Genomic DNA, 24379 nt, shown 5'->3' with positions numbered 1-24379 from the left:
TTCTAGGTTCACAGCAAAATTAAGAGGGTAGAGTGATTTCCCATTTACACCCACCCCTTCCGCCAATGGATAGCCTCCCCCATTATGAACATCCCCAATCAGAGTGGTAATTTGTTACAACTGATAAGCTTATATTGACACATCATAATCACCCAAAGTCCATAGTTTATATTAGAATTCACTCTTGGTACATTCTATGGATTTGGACCAATACTTTTTGTTTTAAATATCAAAATGTAGTTTAAAAAAAACAAAAGACTTATTTGGTGCCTATTATGAACAGAAATAATTCAGGACTGATGTATTTCATCAGGATTAGTTAAATTCTCTTTTGAAGTTCTTAATTTTTTTAAGGCAATTTATTTCACCAGGACAATCCCCACACCTTAGCTTTGAATTGAATCACAATTGCTCTTAGTGAAACCCTTGTGAACATTAGTGGAATATTTGAAGTTGTTCGCCCATTAATAGACATAGACATTTTGTAAGAATCTAAATTGGATAATTTTTTTGTATACTACCTTTAAAATTAGGCATTCCTTTGTGTTTGAATTCGCCCCCCTGTGGTTAGTACATATAGAACACACTGGAAGCTTGGTTTATCCAATTCCCTCATTGAGAAAGACACTGGCGGGTCTGGAGTTGTATGTAAAAGGGGCTCACGAACAGCAATTAAATTAAAAGACATGGCTACCTTTGTATAGCGTGCATACTGTTTTTATTTTTATTTTTTAACTTAGATTTTCCCCCCGTGGAGGAGAGGCGAGGCTTTGGAGGAGGCATTTAGACTTTGAGGAGACACTAAACCACCGCCAAGGCACTTCTTGCCTCAGCTGCTGGCCGGACAGCCAACACACAGTATTTAAAACGAATCATTACCATGTGCTTTATGATTGTATTTTAAAGCTAATAAAGATCTTTCACACTTCATTGCATCTATTCGTTCGAAAGCGAATACAGCTGTGGTGAGGGCGGGGAGGGGAAGGTGGAATTGCACTAACAGGTCCTGATTGGCTAAGCCCTGGTCAGGAGACTCTAAAAAGGGCAACCTTCCAACTCTGAGAGTGACTTCTACAGCGTCCTTAGCAACCAGTCTTGGTCTCCAGCGACCCCGAGCACCGCGGTGAGTGACTACTACGTCCAGCTTCTGATGACTTGAGAGCTAAGGTTATTGCCATATTCACCATCCCGGGGCAACAGGGAGACCCACAGAGACCCACAAACGGGAGCACCGAGCCTTGTTTCTTAGCGTCCCGTAGCGCTGGTTGTTGGAAGAAACCTTTGCTACTCACGCTCCTGGCCCAAGCCCGCCATCCAGGCCCCTCCTAAGAATCTAGGCGAGCTCGTGGAGACACTCCAGCGGGGGCTTGAGGGAGAAAGTGGGGGATCAGCCACCAGTTTCGCTTATTTGATAGTCTCCCCAGCAGAAAGCTATTTCCCTAAAAGAGGTGGGTCAACTTTCTGATTGCTATCGGCTGGGAAATTCTTTTAATTTCCTCTGGACTCGGGCTTGCTTTTCCTCCGGGGACCCTTAACTCAGAATCCCGCTTTCTGCGCTGGACGATTTTCAAGTCCTTATATTCTTGGTGAAATGGCAGCTCTCCCCGCAGACTCTTTTGGATTACAAAAAATTTCAAAAGTTTGGGGAAGTGGGGGTGGGGCGGGGGAGGATCCTTGAGGATGTGAAATAAAAGGATTTTTAAAAAGGCAATTCATCTTGAGAAAAGGGCACAAGTTATCTATTAGGAAAAATTTCTGGGAGGGGATAAGGTGATGGTAGGATTCCATTTTTTACCTTCTCAACAATGTATCTGAATAGAGTCTACCTTTTTGGTTGTCTTTGGTCAATTAACCTATGTTCCTTCCTTCAGGTTATATAGTGTACGTCTTGTATTTCCTAGTGCATGTTACCTATCCAAAGGCTTACTGTAATTTTAATATTGTCTAGTTCTCAGAAATTATTTTTTAAAGTGTACCTTTCCAACCTTGTTTCAACTGGAGCTTAAAAAAATACACTAGAGATTAATGATAAAAACTTAAAAAAAAATTCTGGGTCTATGCCAGATAGGTATAAAACATATTCATACTTAAATTTGACTATTCTCTAGATCCTGTCATATATTTATAGAATGTCATTTTGATCACATAATTTTCTTGGGCATTTTTTGCCCTCTGAAATCACCTGGAGTCCTGTAATGGAATTCAGTATCTTCACCTGTGATAATGTTGATTTACAGGCCAATCCTTTTTCTCTAGATTATAATTTCTTAAAGTAAGGGACCGTATTTTAATTGTCTTTGTATCTCTCAAACACAGGGACCTCAAACATCATTAGAACTTTATTTTTGTGAAAACTGAACCAAATTGAATTTCCTAAATGACAACCACTTAAAATGAACAATGTGGGTACTATTTGGTAGTGCTGAAAATGGTCAAAAACATTCTTTTATTTCTAGTTTGTATGTAAGTGCATGTGTGTCTGTGATATAGTTTTTTTAATTTCATATTGTATGTTGAGTGTTACAAATATAAAGCACTGGCATACAACGGAAATCCAAAAAAAGAATTCATAGACAGTTATATCCATTTTTGCAGTTCTTTCACAAACCATTCATCGCATGAATAGTTTGCATCAAAGCCAAATGGCTTCCTATGGTGGGTATCAACCTAAATAAAGAGGTAAATTGAGGCAAGCTGGAATTACCAGACATTGAGCTTATTCGGGAATAGCAGAGGAATTTTTTTTTTAAAGGAATTCCTTTTTATTTTTATTATTTATTTTTATTTATTCTTTTTTTTTTTTTTTTTTTTTTGGCTGTGTTGGGTCTTCGTTTCTGTGCGAGGGCTTCCTCTACTTGCGGCAAGTGGGGGCCACTCTTCATCGTGGTGCGCGGGCCTCTCACTATCGCGGCCTCTCTTGTTGCGGAGCACAGGCTCCAGACGTGCAGGCTCAGTAGCTGTGGCTCACGGGCCTAGTTGCTCCGCGGTATGTGGGATCTTCCCAGACCAGGGCTCGAACCCGTGTCCCCTGCATTGGCAGGCAGACTCTCAACCACTGTGCCACCAGGGAAGCCCTAGCAGAGGAATTTTAATTCGGGAAATACAAACCATAGCAAACTACAGATGAGTCCATTGAGGATTTGCGGTGGGCTGTATTTTTTGCGGAGGGAGTCCAAAGAGTGGGAAATCCCGCCAGTCTGATCAGTAAATTCATTGGCTTAAGGATGGGGAAAGATTTTTGGTGGATATTCTTTGGTCAGGAGATAAGTTCTGGTTTTCTGTAAGTTGGGCATTTATGGGAAATCAATAGTTTTATATTTCTGAGGGCACATGTGTGAGTCTCTGGTTCCATTTTAGATCAAAATCCTTTCAGTAAGTAAACGAGATTTAAGATATTTAACCAAGTCAGAACAAGACTATCATTTAAGTATCAGCTCATGGCAATTTTCCTGAATAAATGAGTAAATAAGTGACTCATGAGAAATGAATGGAAATAGTTCATGTTTAAACTTTAATGGTACCTTTCAGTTCATTTTCCTCATTGTCCAGGGCTTTCTTGGTCATACCTAAATAGTTTAACCACTTCAGTTTTCAGTGTTTTGAATATTGCTATTTCACATTAATTATGGATTATATTTATATTTATTTCTGGAAAAATGTCAATTACTTTATTTACTAGTACAAAGATGAAAAGACATGAAGTACTTATGAATCATAGTTGGACTTATGGTGCAAGAAATATTTCTGTAGTTCCCTTAAATTGACTATGTACCCTCCAAGCCTCTGTTCTGCTTTGCTGGTTGGATATTCAGTTTTACTTTTTACTAAGCCTGCCTCTGCCCCGGGGTTATACAAAAGTCCTGGGTGCTTATGTATCAACAAAGCACTGGAGGGGCACCAGGGGACATTGGGCCAAATGTCGCATCCATATGGTCCCCTTTGTTCTGGCATTCCTCTTTGGGACCACAACTAGGCCAGGGGAAGATTTTATGCCTCTGCTATGCTATGGGGTCCAATCTCTCAATATTCAGTGCCCAGACATTTCTTCTGTGACACCGTCACCTCCTGGGGGTGCTGCTACAACAGAGGAGTTGGCTCTGAATGACCTCTGTTATCTCCATTCAAGTCTCAGGAAAATCTCTCTCTCTGTTATTGACCCTCTCAGATCAGGTGGGCGCCAACTAGGACCTTTCCTTGCCTGGTGCTATTCATGCCAACTGAAGGAGACCAGGTTTGGCAAAGCAGAGCGGAAACTTTATTCATTGATCAAGGAATGGGGAAAGGAGAGATCATGCTCTAAAGACCTCTTCTCCTCTAAGGGAGGAAAGCAGGAAGCTTTTAAGAGGTCACAGGTGGGTGCGCCATCAGAACTCAGGGAAAGGGGCGGTGATTTTTTAGAAACAGCCGGAGCATGCGCAGGCCTTTGGGCTCCTGTGCACACGGCACTAATCGTGCATAGCAGTGCAAGTGCCCCTTTGGGCGGAGGTCTTAGCATGATAATGAGGCAAAGGCGACTTTCCCACACTTCGGGTCTCATCTGTGCAGGCGCTGCCCTCATGGTCAGGCTGGAACCCATTCAGGTCAGTTGATTGTCGCTATCTTGGGCTTTTCTGGCTCAGGCTAGTTCTGTGGTTTATGCAGGCATCTGCTTTAGTTTCTGTTAAGTAAGCGCAGCTGTGAGCATTGATGAACCAATTGTGGTGTGGAAAAAAGCAAGAAAGTAGGTTAGCCTCGGTACAAGTGTGGGTCTCAGTGACATCTCCACAATCCTAGGAGCTTTTTTCCTCCCTACAGGGCACCCGGTGTCATGTCTACAATAAAGTTAATTTTTTATTTTTGTGTTTTTAAGTCAGGAAAAAGCCAGTGACTTCAGGCAGTTTCACCTTTCTGCCTTGGAGAAATTCAGGCAAGAAAGAAACGGAAAAAAATTATCTATCTTCTCAGAATAGAGAAGTACAAATCAAATGGGAGAGGAGTTCTTAAAAAAAAAAAAAAAAAAAAAGATTTCTTACTTAAGAGGTATCAGTGATACACCATCACCCAAACTTCGCTTTTACAAACTAAACATCTTTAGTTTTTTTAAACTATTTGCAAAAGGGACATGGTTTATATTTCCTCACTTTTTTCCATCATGCTGAAACCAAGCAGGACCCTGTGGGACACTCCTGGGTACAAAACCCTTCCCATGTCCTGTTTCTTGTTTGTAGGAAAAAGGTTTTCAGCCTCCCAGACCTTCCCTGAGTTCTAAAGCGTAGATTCAAACAGTTACTAATTAGGGGAGTTCGGGCTTTTTGAGCATGAGCTGCTCATTCTCCTTGCTCGGACCTGCAGTAAACCTTTCTCTCCTCCAAAGTAAGCGTTTTGGTTTGTTTGGCCTCACTGTGCATAGGGCACACGAACTTGGGTTTGACAACAGTGGGGATGGAAGAAGAGTGAAATGATCAGGAAATTTATGTTTGGAATAGTTACTCTGGCAGTCATGTAAAAGATGAGCCTAGAGGAAGAGAGATCAGAAGGAGACTGGAAGATAAGAAGTCAGTGTATTAATCTAGAACGAAGATAATGGCATCCTGATTTAGGAGAGTGGAAGAAGGGATGAAAAGGAGACTGAATTAACAGAGCTCCCTTGAAGAAAGGAATATAGTGACCAATAGTGCCTCCCCAATGATTTGATGCTACATGAGCCGGGGAACAACCTGAAGCCAGGTGAGGCTAGACAATAACCATGAAAGGACTATTTACATGGAGCCTTGGTTTCTTATGACTGTGAAGCTGGTGCATAGACCCTAAATTGTCTAGCTTTAGACTTAATTTTTTTTTTTTTTAACATCAGAGAGAAATACACCTCTATGTTGTCTGAGGTACTGTCATTTTTACTTCTGTTATATGTCACTAAACCGAATTCTAATATATGTTCTCATAATCTTATTTTTATTGAGGTAAAATTTGCATATAGTGAAATGCACAAATGTTCATTGTACGATTCAGTGCGTATTCTGGGTATCTGTTGCTGGTAGCAATCACTAAAACTTAGTGGCTTAAATAATTTTTTATCAACTCTCATGGTTCTGGAGTTGATTGTTCACAGCTGGGTAATTCATTCTCGGGATCTCACTTGTGATTTCAATTAGATGTCAGCTGAAGCTCTAGTCTTCTGAAGCCTTGACTGGGTTGGACATCCAAAATGGCTCACTTACATGCTTGGCACTTGCTGCTTGCTGTCACCAGGAAGCCTGGTGGGGTGCTCACACATGGCTTTCCATGTGGTGTTGGTCTCTTAGCATGGTGGCTGGACTCTGAGAGAACATCTCAAGAGACCTAGGAGGAAACTGCAAGGATTTTTTTTATGGTCTATCTTCCTATGTCCCAGAGTATTATTTCTGCCATACTCTTGTCAATCAAACAAGTCACTAAGTTAAGCCCAGATTCATGGGGAGAGTGAGTTAGATTCCACCTCTTGTGGGATAGTGACAAGGCCACATTGCAGAACAATACACAGTATGGGAGGTATTGTTGTACCATTCTGAAAAATGGAATCTGCTACGCTGAGTTTTTTGATACATATATATACCCATGTTACCCCCAATATAAAACATTTCTATTCAGTCCCTACTCCAGCACTCCTTCCCATCCTCTTGTGGATCATCACCATGTAATAGTTGTTGAACTTCATGTATATGGAATCATGTAGTATGTACACTTTTGTGTTTGACCTCTTTCATTCAGTGTAATATTTTTCACTCAATGTATTTTTGTTGCATATAGCAGTAATTTTTTTTTTTTTTTTTTACTACTGGGAAGAATCCTATCACATAAACATATCACAAATTTGTTTATCCATTCTCTTACTGATGGATGTTTGAGATGTTTCCAGTTTGAGACTCTTATGAATAATATTCCTATAAACATTCTTGTACATGTCTTTTTGTAACATTGTTTTCATTTCTTTTGGAATGAAATTTCTGGGTCAAAGGATAGGTATGTGATTAACTTTCTAAGGTGGAAATAGATTTCCAAAGTGGTTATGGCTTATTTTCACTCCTATCAGCAACATATAAGAGTTCCATTGTTCTACACCTCACAAAACCTGGTACTGTCAGTTTTTTAAAAAACTTTAGCCATTCTGTTTGAAGTGAAGCAGAATTTAATTGTGGGTCTAATTTGAATTTTCTTGAAGATTAGTGATTTTGAGCATACTGACTTTGTTGATTTTTCTCTCTCAGATTTTGTTCTGATATCATTAATTTCTGTTCTTAAGAATTCTCTTCCACGTTTGGGGAGTATATCTTGCGGTTATTTTTCCTGTATCTTTTGTTAGCTAATGAATTTTTAACCTTTCTTTGTTGTTAGAGATAAGTGTTTAACATTTCCTCTGAAGTGCCACTTTTGTTGCACTTCACAAGTATTTATATGTAACGTTTTTGTTATTTAGTTTTAAGTGTTTTTGAAATTCCATTTTTTTGTTTTGATCCACAGGTGACTTAGAATTGTTTTTTATTTCCAATATATGGAGAGTTAATTTATCTTTTTATTACAATTTTCTAATCTGTGTTTTGATATCAGGATTATAATCTACTCATGTAGATTACCTACTCTTCGTAATTTAAGACTTGCCTTAGGCTAGAATTTTTAGATAATTGTACTTGTGTGCTTGGGAAAAATGATATTCTCTAATGATTGAATGCAGAATTCTGTGTCCATCATATTAATTATACTATTTAAATCTTCTCTACCTTTGCTGATTTTCTTTTTGTTGCCCACTGGACTTACAAATAGTTACGAAAGCATAGCTCACACTACATTTTACTAATTTATTTTCTCAGAGCCACACTGACTAACTATCAATACTTCTTTCTCTACCCATATACAACCAATTCCTAATAGCCTTTCATTTCCCCTTGTACATTAGCTCAGGGTTTTTTCCCTTATAATTTCTTGGATTTCAAGATTCCTTCTTAGTCCTACAAAGTTGCTTTTAAAGACAGGATCCAAAGCCTATGTTAATTCGTCATCTTTTCTGGAACTGAAACCCATATCACTAATTTTTCTATATTGTTTATTCATACATCTTTTTTAATTGAATATAATCTATATTTTGTATGTGCAGATTCTTAGATTTTTATGCAGGTATTTTTCAAGTAAATATACTGTTCCTCTTTTCCCATGTTTATGTCTCTTTTTTCCTTATATTTTTGTTGGCTAGGAATACCTATAAAATGTTGAAGAGTGGCAATAATAATGGATATTCTTGTGTTGTTCTTGGCTTTTTAGATAAAGCTTCTAAAGTTTTCTTGTTAATTATCATGATTCTTTTAGTTTTTCCTAGATACCTTTAATTAAATTGAGTAAAACTCCTAATCCTAACTTGTAGAGTTTTTGTTTGTTTTTATAATCATGAGTGGAAACTGGATTTAATTGAATTATTCTTTGGCATCTATAAAAATATTTTCTACTTTTTTGCCTTAAATCCATCAATGTTATAGTCTACAACAATAGATTTTATAGTATTAAATTATCTTCACTCTTCTGAGACTAACCTTCCTCAGTTATAAAGACCTATTTTTTATTGGTATTGCTGGTTTTGGTTTCCTTATGTTTCATTAAGAATTTTTGCAGCTATGTTAATAGGTAAGATTTCCCTATGAATTTATTTTCCCATACTGACCCAGATCCTGTAACCTTGGATGATCTAAAAATTTATTTCTTTTTGTATAAGATCTGATAATATTGTTGAAACTCTAAAAAGGCATAAAAATAGTAACATTATGAAAAACATTAAAAAGTTATTCTGGAAAGAAAGAATGAGCATAAGAGTAAAAGAAAATGACTAAATAATTTTATTAGCAGTTTTAAAGTAGTTTTTGTTCAAGTGTTCTGGTTATTCTTTTGGTGTTAATGTTAGATATTATGTCTTTTTTTTTGGTTTATTAACATTTAGAGTAAATTTGATATATATCATATACTATATCTATATATAAATATGGTGGCCTTGTGATTTTTAGTTAAATGCTGAGAAAAATTGATTAAATCTATGTAATTGTGAACCAGTACTTTAAAATATTTTATTATAGGGAATTCCCTGGCGGTCCAGTGGTTAGGACTTGGTGCTTTCACCGCCAAGGGCCAGGGTTCAATCCCTGGTCGGGGAACTAAGATCCTGCAAACCTCATGGTGTGACCTAAAGGAAAAAAAAAAAATGTGTGTATGTGTGTGTGTGTATATATATACACACACACACACACACACACACACATATATATGATTATAAAAGCTTAAAATCATGCAGAAAAGAGAAGTTGGGAGACTAGTAGATGAATCCCCATTTACTTTTAACCCAGATTTAAAAATTATCAGTTCTATCCATACTCTGTATTAATTATGTAATAATTTTTTCTAAAGTGTTTATTACTTAACACATTTATATGATTAGTTAGAAGAGTATTACACAAAGAACAAATAGTAATGAGTTGTACTCTCCACTTGGATAATAAGGACAGAAGACACTTTTATATTCATATTTATGTTTATATTATAGATGAGGAAACTGAGGCATCTGGAAGTTAAGTAATTTGCACAGTAACAGATGTAATCTGTGCTGGAAACAGAATTTTAAGTAAGCTGTTGATTCCTGCGCTTGCACATTTATCTATTACACCAGGCAGGAGTCTGATAAGGAGACTTCCCAGAGGCAGGGAGACAAGCCAAGGGAGGAATGTCATAATAAATGAAAACGACATTTATTTCTAGAAGGGATGGTAGACAGAGTCAGTAACTATAGACGGATCAATGAGATCAGTACTGAAAAACTCATAATTGAATTGTCCACCTGGAGATCATTGTCAGCCTTGGAAAGATTATCTCAGCATTGGGATAACAGAAACTAGATTCCAGACATGTTTTGTGCACTGGAATAAATATAAGGGTAAATATCATTTAATATAAAAATAATGTCCGATGTTAAGTAAAAGGTAGAGCAAGCTGTTTATTTGCCCACTTAAGATAAATATGCAAGGTAAATATTCACAATCTATTTAAATTATTGAAAATCATCTCTGGAAGGTGGTAGAGAAAACATGAGTCACTGCAGACCATACTCTTTAGTGGAATGCTGTATACGCTAAGAAATTAGAGCAAGAGAAGAGGCGGGTCTTAGAATAGTTGATGTCAAAAATGATGATTTTTAAAATTAATTAATTTATTTTTGGCTGCATTGGGTCTTTGTTGCTGCGCGCGGGCTTTCTCTAGTTGCGGTGTGCGGGCTTCTTATTGCTGTGGCTTCTCTCGTTGCACAGCACAGGCTCTAGGCGTGCGGGCTTCAGTAGTTGTGGCTCGCGGGCTCGAGAGCTCTAGAGCGCAGGCTCAGTAGTTGTGGCACATGGGCTTAGTGGCTTCGCAGCATGTGGGATCTTCCTGGACTAGGGCTCGAACCCGTGTCCCCTGCATTGGCAGGTGGATTCTTAACCACTGTGGCACCAGGGAAGTCCCTGATTTTTTTTTTTTTAACCTTTCTTTCCAGAATTTGAGGGAAGACTTTATTTAAAAAGATCAATTTTAAGATCTTTTGATCCAGTCTTTAAGATCAGTTTTATTCACATAAGATTTTGTTTCCATTTCAATCCACAAACTCGGTCAGTACCCTGCATTTTTGGGTACCATAGAGAATAAAAGGATATTTAAATTGTAAAGATCTATCTAACTTATAAAAAAAAGCTCATTTTTACATTTACATCACATTTTGCTGATTCAGGAAAGATGATTATTTCTTGACAGTGATCTAAGTGTGAAATAATCCAATTTAACAAGTCCATTTTAATCTCTTTACATTTAATTGTGATTTCCCAGCAGTATAAATGAAATGAGTTTTTGTATTTGATAGCATAAAACTAAAAATAATTTGGCCTCACTTTAATTTTCTATTCCTGTTTTAAGGTGATCTGGGTGTTACTGGCTCTGGTCCTTGGACTCTTAAATCAATAGAAATTGATGAGGCCAGATGAAGAATTCAGGCAGCACAAAGGAGTGAAAACAAAAAGAGGCGCCCTTGCTCACTCTCCCAGAGGAGGGCGGGCTGGCTCCTTAAGTGGGGTGAGGGTTAGGGGCGAATCAGTGGGTCAGGCTGGAGGGGTGGCTTAGGTCGTCTGCCCACCCCCTTGGTGGTGCTGTGTGCAGGGATCATGCACGGTACCCTGCTTTTCCTCTTGGCACCTCAGAGATGACAGTTGATTTGTGGCCTTTTTGTTCATAATTTGCCCCAACTGTGCATGCATGCAGTTATTTTTAGTCCCTTATAGTTTCTTTGTATTCTGTTGCTGGAGATGTTTGTCCAGGTGCAAGCACTGCAGTGAAGGGCACCAGGTCCCACACTGTCTCATAGGGTTACTAAAGAGCATGAGATAGGCAACTGTGTTTGTCTCTTTCTATACACTTCGGAAGTCAACATCGCTACATATAACTGTCCTGGGGAGGCATAAAAATGGTACAGATGATCTCCCCTGTAGGTTGTAATAAATGGTTCAAAAAACCATTTTATCAAATAGTGTATTAGAAGCTGAATGTTTTAGCTTGACTAATGATTAATATGTGTGACTCTGGTTATATTAATGCAGTGCAAAAAAGCCCTGCTGCACATACAATCATAGTAACAATAACAATTCCTTGTTGATGACTTAAGGTTTTGGAAGGTACTGAGAATTTGAAGAATATTCTTATGGAAAGACTAAAACTTTTGTGAAAGTTGATAACATTTTTATGTTCTGTTTTTGGGGGTTTTTTTTGGCGGGGGGAGAAGGGAAGTCATTTTAAATCTTACTTTCTTGTTTAGTTACCTGACTGAGCGTTTAATTCCAACATCTCTATGGGAGACATTTCTGAAGACTTTGATCTTTTCTTTTCGGAAATTTGAGATTATTTGGTTACTGTTTCTTTTACTCGTAGCCAAAAGCAATCATAACTAATAAAATACATTAGGGAGTCTTATTATCTCTCTCATATATCACAGTACTATTCAAATAGTGGTTCATAAACTAGTGTTCATTAAGCACTTTTACTCCCAAGGTAGGTACTCCTAAGATACGCCAGAAATCGAAAGTAAGCATGTCTTTTACAGCAATTTGACATTTTCTACCCATCCAGTCTGGGGAAGTCTCATCAACAGGGTGTTGTGGAGCTTGCATGTTGAGCAGGTGGTGCGAATACCCACCACTTTTACCCACAGATGTGAGGACTCTTTGGATAGTAGGTTCAGTGATCAAGGGAGAATTTCTAAAATAATTAGTCTCTAACTTTTGCAATTTCAAAAAGTATGACTAATCATAGTCAGTCCTCTGAAATATATTAGGAGACAGCTAAAAGCTCTAGGTCAATATGCCTAACACAAGCACATAAAGACCCATTTGCCTTCAATTCACTTTCTCATCAATTATTTTTCTCTGGGTGGCCTGTACTTTTTATTTTCTATTCATTTGGCATTAAATGTTTTAAATCTACCTAAGAGTATGTCTGACTGACGTTTGTATTTCTAAGCTCTATTTCTGAAATATGTGATGTTTTATGAGTGCTGGGGTTCCTTTGGTCGTCTTTTGCAGACTTTGTCTACCTAGTCTACTTAAACATCTATCTTCATAATTTTATATGATTCATAATGAATACTTATGTACTTATATAATTTGTAACATTTATTACTAGATTTATCAAATTAACTGTTTCTACATCTTTATTCTGTGCTTACATGTATTTTATCATGAATTCATTAATAATTGTTTGCAGTTATTTTCCTAAGTGCCTTTTAAGATGGAAATATTCAATGTGATGTTAACTGTTAAAAAAAGAAACTCCTGAATATATCAATCCTACTTGAAAATAACTTGTATTTTATATTAAAGTTAGGCCAACTCTGAATGACATTCCTGTAATAGCTCAGTGCAGCTGCTGACTTAAAAATACATTTGCTTAAAGTCTCAAAAAAAAAAACATTTGCTCTATATTCTAATGGATATAGATTATAAGAAGCAGACCTTTCTGTAGCCAACAGCAATAGATAATGATGTTTTATGTTTATAATCCATTTTTTAAATTAATTTTTATTTATTTATTTATGGCTGTGTTGGGTCTTCGTTTCTGTGCGAGGGCTTTCTCTAGTTGTGGCAAGCGGGGGCCACTCTTCATCGCGGTGCACGGGCCTCTCACTATCGCGGCCTCTCTTGTTGCGGAGCACAGGCTCCAGACGCGCAGGCTCAGTAGTTGTGGCTCACGGGCCCAGTTGCTCCGCGGCATGTGGGATCTTCCCAGACCAGGGCTCGAACCCGTGTCCCCTGCATTGGCAGGCGGATTCTCAACCACTGCGCCACCAGGGAAGCCCTATAATCCATTTTGCTGGATATTTTCCCATTGTCCCTCCAGATCTACCTTCCATCCTTCTCCACTTTGCCCTGAACCTTCTGGCTTCTAGTTTGGTTTAGCAAATGGGAAGCACAGGTAGGTGACTGGAGTGGAGTGCAGGACGGCTCCTTCTTAGCAGGCAGCCTCAGATCGGTTGCATCTCTCCACCAAAGGCCAAAGATGTTTATTAAGCCCCACTCTCCTACAGCTCTTCTTTCTGGGTCTCTGTTCCCCTTAGTCCGAGAGTAGTGACAGTTCACCCTCTTCTTGCCTACCCCTGAGGAAAGCACCATCTTGGGTTTTTTTAAACTATGTATTTTTTCTTGAATAACTGCCCACATCTTTGGAAAGACTCTTTATTCAGTTACCCCATTTGAGGGTGCTGTCTCCTGCCAGAACCTTGACTCATCAGTTTTAAAAATTAGCTATCTTAAAAAACGAAATGCAAAATAATTCAGCATAAGTCTGACTATCCAATTACTTCATTACGTGTTTGACTGCTCTGCTAAACACAGGTAGTATGTCCTAGTTTTGGTCATACACTAATAAATCTGCTCAGATATACTTCAAGAGGGAAATAAATCTGGATGTGAGAGCAAGCAGAGGAAACGTAATCTAAATGGCAAAAAACAGACATGAAAAGAACTTTACAAGTAACTTTAAAAAAACCAGAAAGCATGGTAATCTAATGATTATCACAAGCACTTAGATAAAGCTTCCCATATGCCAGGTTCTTTTCTAACCAATCTACATACATTGAGCTATTTATTTCTTCCCACAACTCTATAAGGAGGTACTATTCCCATTGTACAAGCGAGGAGACAGTCACAGTTAAGTAAATCAGTTAGTCTGGTTGTATTCTCTTAACTACTATGCTATGCTGTTCTTTCAGTGGTTTTGCTGATAAAACTGTTAAGTATAATAAAGACTGAATATTATATGAAAGGATAAGTTTATAATGGTAACACCATAGAAATAACATGGACTTTCAGTTCAAAGTTGGGTTTGACTCCTAGGTCTGACAGTTTAAATTCTTCCTTAATATAATTTTGCCTTCAAGCTTGATTTTTCTTGTTGCCACCCTTTTCCCCATAAATCATGAATTTGTGTGACGTGCATTATTTGGTACTGTGAGTGCATTTGTATTCTAATATAAAATTTAAAATTTCTCTTTAGGTTTATGATCTGTGAACATGCCTGCTAACAAATCATCTGTAATTAATAAATATGGAGTAGTATCTTCCTCTTATGAAAAATCAAAGTAAGTTTGAAAAAAATTTCATATTGTTAAAGTAGTAGACCCATATATATTGTAGAACTTAGAAGGTTACAGAAAATTGAACAGTTAAAAAATAATCACTCATAGTTTGATATCTAAGAATAAAAATGTTAAGGTTTACTGTTTACTATTTTATAAATAAATAGCTTTGTAATGATTTTTTGTAATGATTATTTGTAAAAATCATATGTTTATAAAATTTTGAATTCTATACTTTTTAAACTAAGCATTTTTTCTATAATCGTGTTTTTTTTTAAATTAATTAATTAATTTTTGGCTGTGTTGGGTCTTTGTAGCTGTGCACGGGCTTTCCCTAGTTGCGGCGAGCGGGAGCTACTCTTCGTTGCCGTGTGCGAGCATCTCTTGCAGTGGCTTCTCTTGTTGTGGATCACGGGCTCTAGGTACGCAGTCTTCAGTAGTTGTGGTGCATGGGCTTAGTTGTTCCAAGGCATGTGGGATCTTCCCAGACCAGGGCTCAAACCTGTGTCCCCTGCATTGGCAGGCAGACTCTCAACCACTGCGCCACCAGGGAAGTCCCTATAATCAGTCTTTTAATTTGCCATAATAATCCATGAAATGCATAAGAGAACGTATTCAATAACTACTGAATTGTGAAGCATCTTAGTTATTTCTAAGTGCTTGTCTATTTCAAATTAAACCACGATAGAATATTTTTCTGCATTTCATATTATTTCCTTGGGCTAAAGTTTCTGAAATGAAGTTACTAGATCAAAGTTTGTTGATAATTTAAAAATTGTTTGTGATTTTAAGAAATTTTTACAAACTTAAAGAACATGATAGAATACATAATAAAACTTATGTGTTGACATATTGTTATGTTTGATTCAAATATTTTTCTTTAATAAAGCATAGATGAGCAGATAAACTTGAAGCTCTTTGAACACATGTCCTTCCAATTATAATAGTTGTGGCATATATTATTTCCATTCATTTTTGTACTTTAACATACAAGAATGTAAAATTGCATTTTCCTCGGCTTCCCTGGTGGTGCAGTGGTTAAGAATCCACCTACCAATGCAGGTGACGTGGGTTTGAGCCCTGGTCTGGGAAGATCCCACATGCCACAGAGCAACTAAGCCCGTGCGCCACAACTACTGAACCTGCGCTCTAGAGCCTGCAAGCCGTAACTACTGAAGCCCGCGCGCCTAGAGCCCATGATCCACAACAAAAGAAGCCACCGCAATGAGAAGCCTGCACACCGCAACGAAGAGTAGCCCCTGCTCGCCGCAACTAGAGAAAGCCTGCACGCAGCAATGAAGACCCAACACAGCCAAAAAATAATAACTAAAAAAAAAATTGTATTTTCCAGTCCATTTCCTAAAGTACATAACTAGGAATGGAATTGTTGGATATGCCATTTAGTAAACAGAACTTATTAATTCTGTCTAATGGTTAGTCATTTTTGTATTTTGGTTATAAAATCTGTCTCTACCACAAGATCATGTAGATATTGTTATACATTATTTTAAAAAAAATCTTACTGTTTTATCTTTAATACATATGGAAATGATTTTTATTAGTGGTGTTAAGCGCAGGTCCAGTTTCCCTTTTTTTAATGTACATACCAGCTTGATCAACACCATGTACCAAAAAGAACATCCTTCTTCACTATTTCTCTAGTATAATGATTATGTAAATCAAGTGTCCACATATAGTGGGTATGTTTCTGGGCTCTCTTTTCTGTTTCACTGGCCTCTTTGTCCATTTTTAATATTAATACCACACTGCTTTAATGACTGTCACTTAGTGATAACATTTAATAGTCAACATGATAGATTTTTCCAAATTTCTTCTTCTTCAGTGATATCCTGCATATTCTATTTAAAAATTAAAAAAAAAAATTATTGAGGTGTAATTGATTACAATATTAGTTTCAGGTGTAGAACATAGTGATTCAAAATTTTTAGAAATTATACTGCTTTTAAAGTTATTATATTTATATTCCCTGTGCTGTACAATATATCCTGGTAGCTTATTTATTTTATACATAGTAGTTTGTGTGTCTTAATCCCCTACCTCTATCTTGCCCCTACCTCCTTTCTTCTCCCCACTAGTAATCTCTAGTTTGTTCTCTATATCTGTGAGTCTGTTTCTGTTTTGTTACATTTATATGTTTGTTTTATTTTTTATCCTCCAAATATAAGTGATAACATACAGTATTTGTCTTTCTCTGACTTATTTCACTAAGCATAATAACCTCCAGGTTCATCCATGTTGCAAACAGCAATGTTTCATTAATTTTTATGGCTGAGTAGTATTCCATTATATGTATATACCACATATTCTTTATCCATTCATCTATTGATGAACACTTAAGTTGCTTTCATATCTTGGTTGTTGTAAATGCTGCCAGTGAACATTGAGGTGAATGTATCTTTTCAAATTAGTGTTTTCGGGGAATTCCCTGGTGGTCCATTGGTTAGGACTCTGCGCTTTCACTGCCAAGGGTGCGCTTCCGTCCCTGGTTGGGGAACTAAGATCCCACAAGTGTGTGGGGTGGCTAAAAATAACAAAAACAAAAGAAAAACCAAACAATGCCAGAACAAGTCAGTGTTTTCATTTTCTTTAGATGTGTACCCGGGAGTGGAATTGCTGGATCATGTGGTAGTTCTTCTTTTAGTTTTTTGAGGAACTTCCACATTGTTTTTCACAGTGGCTGCACCAATTTACATTCCTACCAACATTGTACAAGAGTTCCCTTTTCTCCACATCCTCGCCAACATTTGTTATTTGTGGTCTTTTTGATGATAGACATTCTGACAAGTGTGAGGTGATACCTCATTGTAGTTTTGATCCCCATTTCTCTGATTAGGGATATTGAGCATCTTTTCATGTGCCTGTTGGCCATCTGTGTGTCTTCTTTGGAAAAATGTCTATTCAGGTCTTCTGCACATTTTTTAATCAAGATGTTTGTGTTTTTTTGATATTGAGTTATATGAGCTGTTTATGTACTTTGGATATTAACCCTTTATCAGTCATATCATTTGCAAATATTTTCTCCCATTCAGTAGGTTGTCGTTTCTTTTTGTTGATTGTTTCCTTTGTTGGGCAAAAGCTTTTAAGTTTAATTAGGTTCCATTTGTTTATTTTTACTTTTGTTTCCTTTGCCTTAGGAGAAATATCCAAAAAAATATTGCAACAATTTATGTTAAAGAGTTTTCTGCCTATGTTTTCTTCTAGGAGTTTTACGGTTTCCACTCTTACATTTAGGTCTTTAATCCATTTTGAGTTAATTTTGTTTATGGTGTGAGAAAATGTTTTAATTTCATTCTTTTACATGTGGCTGTCCAGTTTTCCCAGCACCACTTATTAAAGAGACTGTCTTTTCCCCATTGCGTATTGTTGTCTCCTTTGTCATAGATTAGTTGGCCATAAGTGCATGGGATTATTCCTGGGTTCTCTATTCTTTTCTGTTGATGTGTGTCTCTGTTTTTGTGCCAATACCATGCTATTCTGATTACTGTAGCTTTGTAGTTTTGACTGAAGTCAGGCAGTGTGACACCTCCAGCTCTATTCTTCTTTCTCAAGATTGTTTTGGCTTTTCAGGGTCTCTTGTGTTTCCATACAAATTTTAAAATTATTTGTTCTAATATTGTGAAAAATGCCATTGGTATTTTGATATGGATTGCATTGAATCTGTAGATTGCCTTGGGTATTTTGGTCATTTTCACAATATTAATTCTTCTAATCCATAAACACAGTGTATCTTTCTATCTGTGTCATCTTTAATTTCTTTCATCAGTGTCTTAGTTTTCCCAGTACAGGTCTTTTACCTTCTTAGTTAGATGTAAATTTTTATAGAGGTACTATCTTTTCTTAGATTTATTCCTATGTATTTGGTATTTGTGATCCTGCTGTAAGTTTTATGCACATATTTTAAAAAATATGTCTTCTCTAGCTGCTGCCAGAAGAAAGACAATTGATTTTTGTGTATTAATTTTACATATAGAAATACTGCTAAATTCTCTCATTAATTCTAAACATGTTTATCTCAGTCTCAATTTAAAAAGAATACTCTAAACATTTCATGATTAAGCATGATCTTTTTTCAAACCTTATCTGACACTTAAATTGTATTTTGTGATTTTTGGTTTTTTTTTAAAATCTCATTAGACTTCATTACTACTTTAAGCAGTTAATTTTCCTTTATATTTTATTTATTGTTCATCACTTTCCTTGCGTTTCATTCTTTGTTACTTCTTAGATCTGGTTTTTCTTTTGCCAGATGTACAACTTTTTTTTTGGCCACACTGCGCAGCATGTGGGGATCCTAGTTCCCCAACCAGGGATCGAACCTGTGCCCCCTGCAGTGGAAGCATGGAGTCTTAACCACTGGACCACCAGGGAAGCCCCAGATGTACAACTTTTTGAACTTAGTGAGATTTCGTTGTTGAGAAAAATCTCAGTTTTTGTTAGTCTGAATATACCTTTATTTTATTCTTATTTCTGGAAGAAATTTAAAACTGAACATGGAATTGCCTTTGGTCTGTTATAACTTTTATTGTTTTTTCCCCCCAACACATTGATGATATCGTTCCACTACCAGTTTCCATTAGTACTGTTGGGAAGTTAGCTGAAATTTTGATGCTATTTCTTTAAAGTTTAATCTGTTTGCCCCAACTTTGGGTGCTTTAAAAAATTTCTTATTCTCTTGTATTCTGCAATTTTACTATGATGTGTTAGAATGTGATTTTTAAAAAATTATTCTACTTGGATTCCTTGCACCTTTTGTGTCTATGGACTGTGTCTCTCTTTTATCATTCCTGAAAAAATATCAGATATTGTTCCTTTCGATATTACCTTGACAACCCATTCTCTTTTCTCTTTTTCTGAGGCTCTTGATTGAATGTATATTAGACCATCCCATTTTATATTTCATATCTTTTATTCTTTTGTCTCCATTTTCTATATTTTCGTCTCTTTCTACTGTATTTTGAATAATTTATTCTGATATGTGCTCTGTTTTCCCATGACTAACTCTCTGTTACCAATTTATACATTGAATTTAAAAAACTATATCTTACATTTCTAGCAATGCATTTATTTTTCTTCAAATCTTCTATGTAGACTTATAGTTTCTGGTTGCCTGTACATACTTTTGAGCATATTGTGGAAATAAGTATGATGGTTTTATGATTTGTGTTGCTCCAATGAATGGGGTATAAATCTATGTTGAGACTAATCTTCTCAGATATATATATATGTGTATTTTTTTTTTCTTTCTCTTTCCTTCTTTGTTGAGCGGCCAGGTGACCTTTTCTACAGCTCCCTGAGGTTGGGAGAAGGGATAGCGATTAGTTCTGATTGCTCTTACCTCGGATATTTAGTCAATGTGGAGGGAGTCTCCTATAACTTTTCCCCACCTTGAAAATCCTGGATTTTTTTTTCTTACTGTGCAGTCATTTAGAAAACACACTTTGTTTTGTATCAGTGACCTCTTGTATCAAGGTAAACCAGATTTTGCCCCTGGCATCAGCTGTTTAAGATGAAGCGGAGATCTTGATATCTTGCACGAAAAGACATTACGTTTGGTTTTTTTATGTGTTGCCTGAATTGTCATAGACCTCGTACTGTATTTGCTTCACTTATTCTTCCTAGAAACAAGAGCTTTGCAGGCTTAGTTGGGTTCTATTGGAGATGCATGTAGGGCTCCATGTAAATCCTTCAAGTGAGGTACTGAAGTCCACCCATTTCTGGACCAAAGGTTATTTTATATCTTTCTCACAGAAGCTGCTCTTGAGGGTTTTTTGTGTTTTTTTTTTTTAATATCTGGAGACTGTAGTCCTCAAAGCTTCCTGAAATGTCAAAACCTGAAATTTTTCCTTTTTATTAATGTTTTTGACTTTTATGTTTAGTAAAATGTGCTCTACAAATGTGCTCTAAATATTTAAAATGTTATATATTTATAGTATATATGTATATAATAGTATTGATTTTGATATGTATACATTTATAGTACCATATAGCTCTATAGTGTGGGCTCTAAATTTGTGCTGTCAGAAGCAGGAAGAAACTTTTCTACACTCATTTATATTCTGGTCATTTGTTTATTTGATCTGTAATCTGTAGTCTTTGTTTTTCATTTATCTGAATTACTATAATCTTTTAAGCGAAATTCTAATGGTTGAGACCTTGTAATTAGGTCTGTTAATTTTAACCTAGGACATCTGTACTTGTAGCATTTGGGTTGGCTACAAATGATTTAGCCAAAAATATGGTAATTTAGGAGCTGGGAGGCCATAAAGAGCATGAACACATTCAGTATATATTGCAGTGTAATTTCCTTTCAGATGAATTGCCCCAAATGCGATATCAGCAGCTACTTATGAGATTATCTGTATAAAGTATGTAGGATCTTGCAAGATCTTAGAAACCACAGTCCTCTTATACTTGGGCGTACACCACTGTCTTGGCTCAAATCTCTAGATGGCAGGATATGAGAAGAGGATTAAGATTTTAATACTAGATTTGCGGTATACAAATTCAATTCAGTGAAGCTGAAAAAAAAAAAGGAAAATGAGGCAAAAAGGCTTGATGTATTACCACCCTGATCACTAAATCACAACTTGCCTTAAAGAGACACAGCAGAGCCTTGTCTATACTTGACATTTGGAATTTATCAAGACAGATTTCAAGAAAAAAAATCTCAAAATGGACCATAAAATGGAGACTCAAGGAGGGGTATTGATCTCCTCTGCTCCCTCCTGTCCAGCATTTTCCTTGGTCAAGATTCACCCCAGAGGTGCTAACTCATCCATACTTCCAAGTTGTGTCACCCAGACCTTGCTACTCCAAATGTGGAAGGGGAGGGGCAGCTCAGTGTTTGGGGGCATGAAGGTTATGCAGGCGTCAAGTCACTCTGAGACTCTGCACAATGTCCATGTCCAGTACAGCCACTAATCATGAAGACCTTCATTTGGGGGGAATGTTTTCAGACATCAGATTTTTCTTATCCCTAAACTTAACTCAGTGTCAGTTATTCATAGCTTAATCTAGGGGAAAAAGTAGAGTCATTGCCCAAGAGTCCTATAATAGTTATTCAGTCTTTAGTCTTCCATTGTCCTGGGAAACATGTTTTCCTACAATTATCCTTTTATGTTTTAAAAACTCTTTAGATCTGGGATGTTTTCAAGTCTGTTTCTCACCATGCTGCACCCGCAACACATTCACCAAAGCACTAAACTTTTCATTAGCCATGGAAGGAAGCACATCATATCCCAAATGTTGTCTATTACCCCCTTTATCCTCATAGAAAGCTGATGTTGTCAGGATCACAAAAAAGTGATGCACTAATGAAATGAGTCTTTCCTCCATGGCCTGCCATTTGCTTCAAAAAGGATATCATTGAAAGTTAGTCCCATAGAGCACCAATGACGATGGTCTGCGGAACTACCAGTCAGTACTTAATGAGTGGCAATTTGTGCCAGTATTTCAGTCTATTTATGATAAACTATGATCACCAATGCAAAGACTGCTAATTGTCCCTCCTCCCATACCAATTTTCTCCTTCTTTTGTATTAATAGAAGTTGTATTTGGACACATGAGCAACCATTAAAGAATACAGTTCTCAGCTTCTGTTGCTTCTAGATGTGGTCGTGGGTATAATCCTGGCCAATGATGTATTAGCAGAAGTGATACATACCACTGGCACTTTGTGCCCTTTTACAAGGAGTAGTATGTTTTCCTGTTCCTCTCCATGTCTCTTCCTTTTAGTTGGAATGAGGATGTGATTGCAGCAACTGGAGCAGATATCTTAGGCCATGAAATGAAAGTTGTATGTTGAGAATAGCAGAGTAACCAGGTATAAAAAGTCAGATACCAATATCCTGGAACTGCCATATGAAGCCTGGATTGCTTATCTTGGTCTGCCGCATGAAAGAGAAATGAAGGTCTATCTTGATTAATTTATCATAATCTTGCCCTTTTAATAGCAGTTAAACTGGTTTCCTCACCCTTGAAATAAATGTTTCTGGGTGTTTTTTGAGGTGAATTTTCCAGAACGAAGCCTCCAAGCAGTGCTCCATAGCTTTGGTTATCACATCACCTTTATTCTATTGCCAGATGACTCATTTACTATGCAACTGAATGAGAGTTAATTTGTTTTTAAGCCTTGATCTAGTTGGATGAGTAGGGAAGGGTTGGCTATAATGGCCTACATCCTAGGGGATTGTTCCAAAACATAGTGAAAGGATGATCATTCCCTTGCTCATGTACAGTACTGAAATTATTGTTGTTGTTCTTAATATTCCTCCACTGACCCCGCTGTGTTCACTCAGACTTCCTGACCCCACTCTCTAACATCTCTATCTCCACCTGAGCCAGCTGATTCTTAGGGTTCTCTGGCAGACACCCAAGTTACAGAAGGAGAACATGTGTTGCCAGGTCCTACTCCATTTCCTTCTTGGAGATACTGCTACCCTTACAATTTTGGTGAGATCTTCCCCAAGAAGGAGTGTCCTTGATTTCATCAAACCATTCTTTGTGGCATTAGAGGAAGATGAACCCATTTTCAAAAGGAAATTCACCTGCATGGTTTAAGAGGAATCTATCAGAGTCATTGATTTTTACTTTTCTTTGGCTAATGGGAGAAGAGACACAGTTCGAAATTCTTCTCTAAGCAAAAGAATGCAGGCAGAGGTTATCTATCTTTAGTAGTTAAATATGTCAACTTGGGTACTGTTACCCATGCCAGCCAACCAATCCTTTCTGGTATTAATAATTACATTTAAAAAGAGATGACATTAAACTTTAGAAGTCTAGATGTTTCTTACAGACAACCTTGAAAGGACCATTGACTGTTAAATGCAGAATAGAATGGTTACAAATAGAAGAGCATTCATTTAGAAAAGGGACTAGGTTTTTATTCTTGTAAATATTTTTTAGCCTTCAGTTTCTTCCAAATGGTTTTCTGTTCAAAATTCAGTCTGTATTAACAGCCCTCTTGCCCCTTATCTGTTTAGAGTTCTCTTCATTCGTAACTACCAAGAAGGAGGGTTTGCATTTTCAGGGCTTAAAACAGTATTCCATTTGCTAAGACTGAATCAAAATTTAAGATCTAAAGAAAAGCAAGGACCTAATAAAAGAATATATCAAACCATAGATATGATGTTTTCAGAAATGAATCTGAGTGGCAATTTCTGGCCTCATACCGTAAAGCCTGTTGGATATCCACAACGTGAAAATGCTGTAATCAATTACACAGGTATCAGGAACGATGAAATATATTTTCAGTGTCTGACTTCAAAAGCCCATACCCAAGATCAGTGCATCACGGATGATAAATTTAAGGGAGGCATTTATAGAGTAAATTTATATGTATGGCCATTATCACCAACTCGTTTTTTTTTTGGCCACACTGAGTGGCATGCGTGATCTTAGTTCCCCCACCAGGGATTGAACTCATGTCCCCTGCAGTGGAAGTGCAGAGCCCTAACCACTGGACTGCCAGGAAATTCCCACCAACTCTTTATTTACGCCTTTCAGATTAATAAATCTGTTCCTGAATTCCTTACACATTCAGTTGTATCATATACATACCTGAAAGGGCTAGACCATTCTTTAATTGTACTGGTACTTCTGGTTTTTAGGAAGTACCAGCCAAGCTAGTTGTTTTTCAAAATTTCTATCTGTTTCAGTTCCATTTTTTCACCTTCCCGTAATACCAAACTTACCAGAGGTATAGCCAGATTAATTTTTTAATT

At 37.0% G+C, this 24379-nt stretch overlaps 1 protein-coding gene across 1 annotated transcript in view; it reads left to right on the top strand.

Annotated features, from left to right (window-relative positions):
- The first annotated feature begins 1102 nt into the window (after positions 1-1102).
- Positions 1103-24379, top strand: part of TMEM232 (transmembrane protein 232) — a 255860-nt gene continuing 232583 nt past the window's right edge. The window contains 2 exon segments of the mRNA XM_057538694.1: positions 1103-1123; positions 14554-14638. Coding sequence (XP_057394677.1) covers positions 14571-14638 — 68 coding nt within the window. The 5' untranslated portion in view covers positions 1103-1123; positions 14554-14570.

The sequence above is a fragment of the Balaenoptera acutorostrata genome, chromosome 2, assembly GCF_949987535.1.
Source record: "Balaenoptera acutorostrata chromosome 2, mBalAcu1.1, whole genome shotgun sequence".
In the NCBI taxonomy this organism is placed as follows: domain Eukaryota; kingdom Metazoa; phylum Chordata; class Mammalia; order Artiodactyla; family Balaenopteridae; genus Balaenoptera; species Balaenoptera acutorostrata.
The sequence above is the reverse complement of the archived record's forward strand: the minus strand, read 5'-3'. Positions and strand labels throughout refer to the sequence as shown.